Here is a 12,840-nt window from a genome sequence, read left to right on the forward strand (position 1 = left end):
TTTCACAGAATTACTTTTAACCAGTAGAACAGATTTTAAATTAGGACAAGATTTTTTTACTAGATTTTTTGTCTTCCAAGTTCAATATTTCCCAGTCTGACTTGCAAGACATGATAACCACCCTGTGAAGGAGTTGCCTTTTTTACCTATTTTCAGTACATACACAAACAGAACTAAAGATAAGTGCTAGCACCTTCTGACAGAACACTTGAGAGTCAGTTCCTGGCTTGTTTCAACATTTGCAGGTATTTCAAGTACTCAAAAATGCCAACAATGTCAATCAAAATGCCTATGAGATTGTTAAAAAAGTTGCACACAAAGTCCTGATGATAAAAACATTTAATTAATGCATTTATCATTATAAGCAAGATCCTCACTGCTGACTGCCAAACAGTAAACCAGAAAACAGTCCCTCATTTTCTTCATGGAAAACTAACATGTTACTAACTTTGAAAGAGTAAGAAATACAATTCTAAACCAAACAAGTTGATCAAAGATGCAAAACAGACTGTGTGCTATTAAAGGAGACTGTGGGATCATATGAAACTTATCATCAATTGACCTACAAGAAAACAACCCAATGACTCCCTTGCTCAGGTACTTTACAAAGTATCCTCTTCAGCTTTCACACTTGTGCTCTGTAATGCTCCAACTCAGGTTCACTCAAGCACTCTATCTGGGACTCCAGTTTGGAGGTCTTCAGCACTTTCCGTATTACAGCAAATACATTCTTTATTGCAGATTCGCATAGGCCACATATCTTCTTGGTAAATTAATCCAAAATTTGAGCTCCACAGGGGCTTAAATGACAGTGGATCAGGAAATCTACAGGGAAGTCAGATACAACCAATTAAGATAGTTCCTTGTGAACAGAAATATTTCAAATCTGCTTTCATGATGGGTATGTCTTCAAACTGTTGAAAGACCTGAGCGCCCTCTTGGAGGCACAGGGGGATTAATACTAAACTCCTCGTAGATTTCCTGTATTTTCTCTCTGGAGTAAAGATCTTCCCCAGGGAAGATGTTTTGCTTGTGAATTATTCATGGGAAGTAGAAAACTAAAAGCTGGTAAGTACGGTTGTCTTACAACACCGTATGATTAGAGATGTAAGGTCATCTTAGAAAAAACTTCAAAACACAATGTAAACTAAATAATTACATGTAAAATCTGACTAAAATTAAGAACCTGGAGGGTTAATTCAAATCAGGCACTTCCTCGGGAATCTAGAAAAGCCCAATTCTGCTGTTTGGTGCAGAGACAGAGCAATAAACACGTGGGTTTCAGTAGCCTTCCAGAGACCTATGTGAAGTCTTAAGACAAGAACTCAAGAATAACTGCATTCGAAAGTGTAAGATGACTGTACAAAGCAGACAACCTGACACAACTCACAACCTACTGAGCTAAAAAAAGCAAAAGCAAAACAAAATAACACAGCCAACGCACAGACCCATTTTGAAAATGCCTCAGCAGATGAATCAGTACCCTTGTCACGCCACATTAGTGCAGACTCCACCTCTCTTTATGAAGATGCACGTTCCACCTTCCACAATAGCATACGTGTCTTCAGTTACAGGGATGTACATGTTGCCTTTTATTGATTGAAGGACACAAGTTTTGAAGAATTAGCTTATTATTTCTATTAATAAATAGAGGATATTTAAAAGAAACATTCGACTATAGTTCAGAAGACTGAGAGTACATTTTTGCCACAGTATCCCCCCAATACCAAAAGCAGTTTACTTACTACACAGAAAGTAAACTAATCATATTTACCATCAACCTGACATTGAATTTCGGGATCAATACTCTGTCAAAAGGAAATTCACAACTTCGAGAGTTTCTGCTTTATTTGGATGAAGAGTAAAAAGAACTTGCTAGCTATAATGGTTTACCCTAACAAAAATAAAAACAAAACAAGCACACACATTTCTTGAATAACTCCCAATAACTTGGAAACAAGAGAAACAAAAATTTATCAAATGCCTTCTCAGACAGCTGTACAGCCAGCAATAGCCATTTTCTGTACTCATTTCAGACAAGAGTGAGCCACACTGGCTAACCTCCCGGTGTTATGACCTGTGAAGACAAATCTAATTTTGCTAAAAGAAAAAAACCCACTGGTCTGTTAAGAGATAAGACATACATATATTTTTTTTAGAAGTTATGAGTTAGCAAGATTTGCTGATCTTCACGTTTAACTGCACAGCAGAGAAGCACAAATATATTTCAAAGGTTATCGAAAAAGTATTTGTTTTTTTCAGCTTCCATTTTATAACACCCAAGTTTTACTGGATGTTGCAATTTAACCAGCTTCTTCACACATCCAGCAGCCTGTGCTGTTGATGACCCTCCTCTGGTATGGAAGCTTTTGACATTATTCTGGAAATACATACAGAGTGTGTTCTGTAATAACAGCACATGAAACCCCCATACATTAGGTGTAGCTTTAGAGACAAATCCTGAGCCACTCAGGAAGTGCTCTAATAACTATGGCAGCCTTCCTGTAAGCCTTTACTGCTGAGGGTCTCTTGAACTAGTTTTATACTGAAAAACATAAGGGAAGGAACTAATTGTTCACCTTACCTGCTGTTCAGTTGTAGCAGTACAATAAAAGATAGGCCTTGACTTCAGTGAATGATTTTCATCGACACTTGGCTTCTCCCCTTTCCCTAAGCATCCCACAGTTTATATCTTCCCCCCGCCTCAAAATGTTTTGGGTGGGGTTTTTTTGCCCTCTAAAAAGAAACTGTAAAGTTTCTCTTTACTTTCTATCAAGAAACACACATTTATTGTTAAAACTGTCAGCTATCAGCAAGTCAAAAACCGCAGAAATGGCAGGATCACTGAAGACACTGAAGAGAAAACATGGCAGCAGAAAGGGCTAATCCTAGAAAACCACCACTGATACTATTCCAGGTAAGAAAAATTCCTTGAAACGCTCTGTACTGATTTTGGCGAGCTTTCCATCCACCCGTGGAGCTGTGCCAGTCCTGCACTGTGCTGTGCCTCCAAACACGCTAGCCAGCAAGGCTCTGCCTAGAAGGTCAAACATATCTTCTCAGACTCCTCTGCTCAGCAGGTCTGTAGCTCAGCAGCCGCTGTTGGAATAACACTTTCCCTACATCACATGGCTGCTTCTGCTTACACCACCCCCCCTGGTTATCACCAGCATTAATAATTTTGTATCTCTGGTAGTTATCTTCTCAAACCTTGCTAGTCTAAACTGCCTCATCCTTTACACATTAAGCTGCACCTAAAATAAGTTTGTAAAGTACATCTTCATCTCAGTGCAACAGTATTCCCCTTCACTTAATATTTTTCCTGAAACAGGAAAACAGATTGCTGCTTTGGTCTAGGAATCTACTGAATCCACACGCATTTTGGGTGGCAAAAGGCATAGGGCTTTCTTAGCTGGGTGCTCTTAGCATGGTGATAAGGTGCTTCTGCTGATCCAGACAAGATCAATGCGATACCATCTGGCGCAAGGGCCACTATGAGTAGCCAAAGCTCCCAGCCACTGCGAGTAGCTCAGCTGTTCCCAACAGAGCAGGAACCCACAAAGGACTGCAACAACAAAAATTACTGCTTCCTGCTAATTCACATGGGGAGCAAGCACATTCTACTGCAGGGCTTCCTAGGCCATGCTGAGCACAGATCAGCAAATGTGTCCTCCACATCACCCTTCCAACCTCAGGCTAATGAGCAGAGTTAATTGTAAGTCAACAGCTTCCAAGTAGCTACAACCATCGGCAATCCAGTGCTTACTGGTATGACACTGGTCATCCTCAGCAAGAAAAGTAGAGAAAAATGTGGATTTTGATTAAAACCCTCTTTCCAACCCTTAAATCCTGCTACCTCCAGATGTTCTGCCCTACATCTCTCCACCACCCTTCTCACAAAACACCAAGCCTGGCTGCCAAGTAAAACAAAAACCAACATCTCTTTCATCCTTAGAAAACCACACTGATGCAGCAGCCAGTTTTACTGGCTCTATTGTACAAACTCCATTTGCAATCTGTCTTGGTATATACAGTCCACAAAGAGCATGTGAAGCTGCATGCTCATTTGTAGAACTGACACCATGCAAATCCTTCCCATTTCCAGCAAGCTGTGAAATACAAAGGGCAGGATATCCTGGATGTAGCAACATAAAAAAAAAAAAGGTTCTGCTAAAAAAGACGGGTGTCCTGGGAATAAGTTAACACAGGGCTTCTTTAAGGGCAGCAGCTGATCCTAAAAGAAGCAGTCTGATTCAAACTGAGCCACCCACAAATGCCTGCACTTGAAGCACCAAGGATCTAGACCACACCTCAGCTGCAGCCTGGATCCCAGAATGATCCAGACAGATGAACGATAGGCAAGACATAATATAACCCAGGAAGCCAATCCAGGTGACATGCTAACAGCATACACTGGAGTATTCACTACATTTTATGCTCTGATGAACTCCAAATGAACACAATCACATGCATCTGGGTCAAAATTTGACTGCCATTAAATCCAGTAGTGCAAAGAAGCAGTATCAGTTATCACCGAACCAAGATCTTCATCCTTGCATACATGTATGACTTGTTATAGCCTGAAGCACCCAAGCTCCACACCAAGCCATTCACACCCCAGCTGGCTGGGGGACCCTTGGAGGAGAGCCCCAATACCTGAAAAAGGGGAAATCCCCCCTCAACTACAAGAAGATCTTCAAAAAAAACCCCTTCATTCTTCTCCCATGTTTTCTTCTTGTTGGTACTGAAATATATGTGAAGACCTTGACAGAAGTACAATAATAGAGAAGGTACTAGTACAAGCTTCTAGCTTATATCAAAAGTTCAGCAGAGTCCAACCACCTGCAGCAGATGCTTAAGGGAAGTGGTGATGTGGCAGGGAAAAAAACTACCTTTCTTTTTCACTAGTAGTAATTTGAAGACTAAGACATGAGCTTCAAAACACAGCCCCCACTCCAACCACCAAACTTTATTTAAATGCTTGCTAACTCAGTAGGCTAACTCCTCACAACATAAAACCGTTTTTCCTGCCACATGGCTACTATTTCATAGCCAACTTGGTTCTCCTGTATCTTCAGGTATGTGAGTTACACAGATTTTCCTCAAGCAAAGGCTTGAAACCAGTCAAATGAAATACTTCTTAAAAATCCTGCATTTATCAGAGAGATGTGCTTACCTCATTGTCAGACTGGAGGCTACCAGTTAGAGTTTTGTGGGTTTGCCTGCCTGTCCATCACAAAGTTAGGCCATGAATTTCAAATGGAGCAGCAGATCAAACTAAACACAACAAAGCCATGTGAATTTCATGCACAGCTGTATCTTGCCTGTTGAAATTTCTCCATTAAGTATGTAAAGTGGAGGCAATAACATCCTTTTGAGAAAGCTCCTGTCTTACCTGCATCCTCTCAAAACCCCTTGGCCATTTCCAACAAGCTGACCGATGGAAATGAGAGGCTACTAGAGAGAACACACCAATCCTAGGAAAACATGAGCCAATTAGCTTTCATTAATTACACCTCAGCACACCTTCAGATGTCACTCCAAAGCCTTCACCTGTCTTTGGGTGAAACATTTAACCCAAACTGCAAGACCTCATGATCTTCTTACACCCACAGCAGGCACACCCAGGGTCAGTGCCTGGGTACGTATGGGCCTCAGGCAGTATCCTTCAGTTGAGGAGGAAAACACATCTTTAAAACCCAGACCAGGCAGAGGAGGAAGGACAACCCCTGATGCTAAGCAGTTTTGCCTTCAAGCAATGAAACCTCCATTTTGATTCCACTATGATCTTCAAGTGTTCCCTCTTCAACCTGCTGGGGACCCTTTGCCCCTTTCAGCTTTCCAGCCTTTCTCACCTTGGCATCATCATTCCCCCTTCACATGTTCCTCAAGAAGGAGTTCACTTCAAACTACTCTCCTGGTAGTTTCCCTCTCCTACCTTCTCTCTACGGCTAAAGCAGCAGAGTCACTCAGCAAACACATCAGCAACATAGAGTGGCCTTTGTCCACCCTCTTCCCTTCCACAGGGATTCATAAAGAAACCAGAATTAATACATAAAACAACTCATCTGACTGCTACAGCTGAACCCAGAACAAACCACATGAACTTCCACTTCCATCTGATGCATTCAAGCAGTCAGTACTTATTACTCACATGAATTCACAATTTTGTACCAAAAAAAAAAAAAAATCAGGAAATAATAGAACTGCATTTTTTTGAAGGGATAAAAAAAATATTTCTCCTTCTGCAGAGCTCAGTAACTGATCTAGTACCATAACAGAAGGGTTTGCAACAGCAGCTGTGAAAGGCATTTTAAAGAGTCTATGAACCAGCTTCATTTCTTAAAATTCCTGCTAGGCCAACTGCTACATGAACAGACACACAACTCTATCAAGAGAAATAAAGAAGGTGAACTCCCACACTTGCTAACACAAAAGTACTTTCAGTTCCAAGTTAAAAGAAATCTGACATAATATTTTCAAAATAATAATATTTTCAAAAATACAGGAATGTATGAAAAATTGGGCAAGGCTGCAAGGATTTAAATTGAAAGAGAATAATCCATAAGAGAATATGGTTAACATATTATTTTGTTTATCATTGCTGTTTTGGTGTTGAATATATATAATTTAGCATGTAACATAGAAATACCCATAGCATCAGATGCCGTATCACTGAAAGACCGTAATTTCATTTACAATAGGAAAGACTGTTACAGCCCCAAGAAAAGCAGCTACTATACCCACTGCACTGCAAAAAACATGTTCTGTGGGTGTTGACCTTTTGAGCAGACATGACTTGTACAGCGTAACAGGCTAACAAACTTTGTGTTTAAAGCTCCTCTCCCTGGGCTAGTAAGAAACAATCTTTTTCTTTGAAAAGACGCAGAACTTCAAAGCAAAATATAAGGCGGCATCTAAAATTTGTTTCAGATTACCATCAGAATGATATGAAATTTATTTGAAAAACATCCCTGCCCTAAACAAAGCTTAAAATTTGTTCTTTTATAAATGACCTAAAATACCCTGAGGTGTTACACTACTTTTTCAAAAGCCCATAATGCATCTCCAAACATACAAAGAAAAATTTATTTTAATATATGACATTCATGCAGTGAACCAAATACTAACTCAAGGTCCATATAAACTGAGATTGAATGTCTGATCATAACTAATTTCAGATGCTTGAGAAGATGCAAGAGTACTGTAATGGGATGACAATTGAAGAACATCACACCATTTCTGAGCCCTCTGTTTCTTCTGTGCACCTACAGTTAAATGCTTTGGTCCCAACAGCTCCAATTCAAGACAAACTCATTTATTTTTGTTTCCCAAGAACTTTGGAATTTGAAGCAATGCCCTTAACCGTAGCCACAGGAAGATCAGCAACTGAGATCTATAAAAACTGTTAAAGTCTGAGAAATGATCCCAGAAAAGAGTAAACAGGGGTAATAAAGGGATGATGCGACACGCACATGCATTCCCAGAAATAAATACACAGCTGCCAAGTCTGTTTTGGGATTAAAAATAAAATAATAAAATAAAAATAAATAAAAATAAAAATAAATAAAAATAACCCTTAGCAGCATGGTCATCAAAGGGCAGGCCAACAAGCCTAAGAAGGAGAAACTGCATTGTCCCTGTAGTGTCCACATAACTAGCACTCCCTGCAGTAGAGCAGAGATAATAGAATATGCTGCAGAATGCCATTCATGTACCCAAGCACCTGCCGAAAAGGCTCACTGCATGAACATAGCAAAGGTTTTAAAGCAATCAGCAAACACTGCAAAAATAGCAACTTACTGAGAACCCATAGAACAAGACAAAGATTTACCTCATTAGTTCTCCTATCATTGTAAAGGGTCCCAGGTAAAGGTAAAATAAAGAAAGTAAAGGGACTCTCCACCCCCCAAACCACCACAGGTTCTAAAGCCAAGTGTTCTTATCTTTACAGAGTAATAAAAAACGTTATCTCAGAGCCCTCTGAAGTTGGTTTTAAAATCCTTTCTGGTCCTACTGCTATGACTGAAATTCCCTACACAGACTCTTTAGGTCCACATTTCACTCTGCAACAGGGCTACTGGAGACACTTGTGTACTTTTTGGTAAAGGAAACGGAGGGTTGCACAGGTTTAAGATACTGCAAAAGATGCTATAGTTTTGAGAGAGGGTGAGCTTAAGAGGTAACAGCTTACCATCCTGAGAAGGGGAAACCCCTCATCTGCCTTCCCTCCTTTCTGCTTCTCCTTATGTGCTCCTGCTGCCCTGCAGCTGAAACATAATGTCCCTCTGCAGCAGGATATGGAGAAAAGCAACGTGGCTTTCTGCAGAGGCAGCAGTTTGCCCTGAGGTGTGGAAGACCCCAGTGACCATCAGCGCTGCTGGGAAGGGAGCAGAGGGAAAGGCACAGCCGTGGAAAGATTTCCCCCCTTTCAGAGGCCAGCAGGCCATCACCTCAGCCCAACAACTCACAAAACTGCAGCCCTAGGGAATCATTAAAATTTAAATTATTAAAAATATTTGTCAGGTTCTTCATTCATTCCTGAATGCTTCGATTCCTGTCCTGGAAACTCTGCAGTAGATAAGTAGGGCCAACTGCACACAGTGCTCACCCAGCTGAGAAAAAAGAAGATGCAGCAAAATAACCAGTCTTTGCCAGGGAGGATTTTGTAAGAGATTTGTACTGCTATCACCTCCACGCTGTAAAGGGGGTTGATGCGCTGCACTTGAATAAATCAGGAAAGAGCAAAATACAGGTGGGAACTCAGAAGAGGGTGTTCTCATCCCACCACAGGCACGGCCTCCCCCATGGGTCTTGCAGTTTCTTCTTCCAAAATATGGCTACCACAGTATCACCTTTTAGTCAGGCTGCTTTGGATCTGGCCACTAAGAACAAACCTGACTAAAACCTTGCTGAGAGTCATAGTGACAAGGATAGTACAGCAGATGAGAAGGATGGAGCTCTGGACCATTCAAATCACAAGCTGGACTTGCACAAAATATGAAATGTAGCAAGACTCACCCAACTTGAGATCAATGCCTAAAGGATCCACAGAAACTTAGACATAATTCAGAAAGCTGCTGCTACCAGTATAGCTAGAAATCTTCCTGATGCCTGAAAGAGCTTTGTGAACCACTGACTTTGTTACATTTCCTACTTTTCTTTCTCTCTCCCAAATTTCAAATCAGTCTGCTAAATCTTGTTAATTACAAAGAAAACAAATTTGTTCATGAAACTATATAATTATTCACTACATAAATAATACTCTCAATTTAACTGTCTGATTAACTACCATTGCAAAAGAAATCTAGTTTTCTTTTATGTTAGGAACGACCCTTGGTTGAGTGTTTAGAAATCCAGGGTTCATTCAGTCTTCCTTCTGAAGACTCTGGGAATTTCTCTACTGATTTTCCCGAGAGCAGACCAAATGCCAAAAGATGCAGGTACAAATGTGGCCACCCCAGTACTAGCAGTGCTCATGACTCCTCCATTCATCGCTGCCAGGGCTGGATCCCAGTCTGGAGACTAGTCCTGTTTGCCTTTCTCACCAAGAGATCAGTTGAGAGCAGCAGAACTGCAAACTGCACATATGAAAAGTGAAGTTTAACTCCAGATGCCTCATCCATCTCTCACTCCCTGGAGCAAGCAGTAACTACCCTTCATCCACCCACTTGAAGAGTGGGGAGAAGCATTCCGCTGACAAGGAAAGACCCCTGGCTTGGCAAAAGCGCTTCAGGAGTCAGGTAAGCCCTGGATATGACCTGCAGAGTAGCCATGGCAGCACAGATACCAACCCTTCCTAACCAAGGATTTGTACATGCCACGCTACAGACGGTAGCTGCAATGGAGCTTGCAGAGCTCCAGCATGCCTACAGGAGCTGCAGCCAGCACCATGTCAGCAGGGTAAACACTGCCTGGCTACAACTCACCCTGCAACTTACTCCCTTTTCACTGAAAAAAGTTAATGAGATGCTGTTCGGGGCTCCCAAACCACCTTTACAAGGCTGTGCTAAGCGGTCCACAAGTGGAAACAGGCTTTGCCTTTGACATACAGCAGCAGCACCAAAACCAAATCCAGCCCTCCTCCCCAGCCCCAGCTGCCTCTGCTCCAATTTTACATGTTGTTCAATGAGAAAAAAAGCAAGAACTCACTTTGGCTAAGTTAACTGGTTTTTTACTGGTATTCTAAGATAGCTGCTTATTGAAAGACAGAATTAGTGTGCTCTTTCCAATAAAATACGTACTATTAATTAGGTATGGCCATTACTTAGAGAAATCATTCTACCAGAGATGAAAGAGCCCACAGATTTATCTGTCTTGCCATCAAAACCTGAGGAAAAACCACGAAGGCTGCTGCTACTTCACATTTAGCATTGCCAAACTGGTTTGTTTTTTTTTTTTGGGGGGGGGGGTGGAGGAGGGGAAGTGTTCATTCAGACTTCACTTCAAAAACTGTATTCTTCCTACGTGTTATTTATATTATTATAGCATATATCAATACTTCAGAAACATAAGTCTCAGTCACCAGTGTCTACTACAAATGTAATACTGCTGCTCCAAGAAAAAGCAAAGCAAAAACTTAAATAGATGGCATGCTATGTTAAAGTGTTACGTCATTTTTATGGGCCCATGCATACTTTAAAAAGCAGATTCAAAATGAGGGTACCTAAAGAAACGGAGGTACCTTAACAAGTACTTAACAAGTCTGCTTTATGCCTCTTAAATAGGCTGACAGTTCTTTAAAAGTGTTTCAGAACAGAAGATACTGTAATATCTGGACACATATTATGAAGCCACATACAGTATATATTACAGTGGATAATGAATACCTCAGGCTTTATCCCTCTGATTTTCCTGGTTTAAATCACGGTATGATCCTACACCTACATTTCCTATGGGATTATAGGCTATGCTCCTAAACCACAACATTTTGCTGTTGAATGCAATAGTTTACCTCAACACTATTTTAAAACTAAATGCGTTAAGATGTAACACCAGATGACCAACAGTATCTGAAAGATTCTAGGTCTTTCTCACAGAGACTGCATTTCTTTTGAGCACTATCATTACTTTTTCTACATAAACTCAGGCCAGAATACAGACAGCACTTGAAGAATTAATCGCGTTCAACCCCCTGCATGAGAACAAATAAAACAGTTGCAAGGAAAGTCTTTAATATATCCTTAACACAAGTCCTATTTGACTTTCAAAAATTTCTCATAAAGCAGATTACACAACCTCAGCTTGTTCCAGTTTTCCCTAAAGCATAACAGATTTTAAGAACTACATTAAAACTTTTACACAAACTAGTTTCACCTCCTTCAATACAGTCACTGACAGAAGGACACAGACCACTTCTCACTAATTTTAAGACTGTAGCATCTTCCTGTGCCCCCATCTCACCCTCTTTCTGCTGGAATTGAGCTTGTCTAGCCTTTGTACAATACACTTTCCAAACATGTGTGGTCTCTGTAGATGATGATTTCCAAACCCTTCCTAAACCTTGATGATTATTTCTGCCAGACTGAGATGTTTGAGCCATTTACCAAAGGGCTGTGGGCAAAACTGAACACGTTATTCTGTTAACTTAGGCTTCATTAGTACAAAAAGTTCATCATTTAACTTCAACAGTGCTGCATCCCACTGCTTGTCATGACCCCTATAAGCCTCAGATCTCCTTCTGTGGCACCGCTGCCACAGTAAAGTTGACTTTACCTACCTGCATTATGGGATCGCCTTCTTGAAAATAGTATCTCGTATTTGAACACAGCCACTGAACAGATCTAAAACCTCATCTTCCAAAACAGAGCATGAAAAATAAGGTCTGAAAGCCCTCCTTCAGACTTTCTGATAATTCTGTTTATCAAAGACATCAATGATAACGCCAAGTACAAAGGTGCCAGAACTGCCCCAGCACCACTTAAGCTGACGCCCCAGTTTGATGGTGACTCATAATCACTCTGTAAGAATAAGCACCCAGAGTTGCTATCTCTAGACCTGGTCCCTTTGGCTTGGCTGTTCTCAAATGCTTCAGATGAATAATTATGCTAAGTGCAGCCCTACTGGGTTAGGCAGCAGGTCTGTTGTCTTCAGTATGCTGCCTGCAGCAGTCAATGCCTGAAATCAATATAAAAAAAACAGTAAATACTTGACAGCACTTTCCCAGTATGTTCTCCTAGGCTCCACGTGCAGCTCAGTGACTCCCTGAGCTACAAGAGGTATTCCGTATGTGTCAGCCTTAGTGGATTTTTCTCCCATTGTCCAGCTGCTTTTTGACTCCTTGTAAACTTCAAATATCCACATACTTCAGAAAGGATTTCCAAAGCTTAACTAACTACACATTGGGTCAAAAGCAAAACACACCCCTTTTGTTCAATTTGAACATGCCAGCTTAATCTCATGCTTTCACATTTTGCACTGAAAGTGACAGTTAAAAGTTAGTCCCCTACTCAACTTTGCCACATCACTCACGACGCTGTCAAAATTTCTAAAACCTCAAAGCTTTCCTCTGACCAGCACTATCAAATACCAAGAGAACATGAAGGTCAGACTGGGTCACAAAGCCTTCTCCACCCCTGCAGACCAGGCATGAGGAAGCACTACTTCACCTTGCTTACGAGAACATTATGGCTAATGGGTCAGAATACTGACCCAGTATCAAAACAAAGCACATGGCGATCCCAGGTCCTGAAGGACACAGTACTTAGTGCAGATTACACATGAACATCCACTCGGGCTAGAAATAAGCAGGTGGGGAAATTAGTTCATCTTGCCATTTCTGCAAGCTAATACTGACATGGTTTTAATTTAGAAAGCTATAAAGCCTCACAGCAAACTTTA

General features: G+C 41.0%; 1 protein-coding gene across 2 annotated transcripts in view; it reads right to left on the bottom strand.

The window, feature by feature from the left end:
- Positions 1-12,840, bottom strand: part of MYO6 (myosin VI) — a 110,287-nt gene that overhangs the window by 95,494 nt on the left and 1,953 nt on the right. The window contains exon 1 of one of the 2 annotated variants that reach the window (XM_065681395.1): positions 5,177-5,245. The exons of the other annotated variant lie outside the window; for it this stretch is intronic. Coding sequence (XP_065537467.1) covers positions 5,177-5,181 — 5 coding nt within the window. The 5' untranslated portion in view covers positions 5,182-5,245. Of the gene's footprint in view, positions 1-5,176; positions 5,246-12,840 lie in introns of those variants that run through there. 2 annotated transcript variants of the gene reach the window in all.

Source organism: Lathamus discolor, chromosome 5 (genome assembly GCF_037157495.1).
Source record: "Lathamus discolor isolate bLatDis1 chromosome 5, bLatDis1.hap1, whole genome shotgun sequence".
In the NCBI taxonomy this organism is placed as follows: domain Eukaryota; kingdom Metazoa; phylum Chordata; class Aves; order Psittaciformes; family Psittacidae; genus Lathamus; species Lathamus discolor.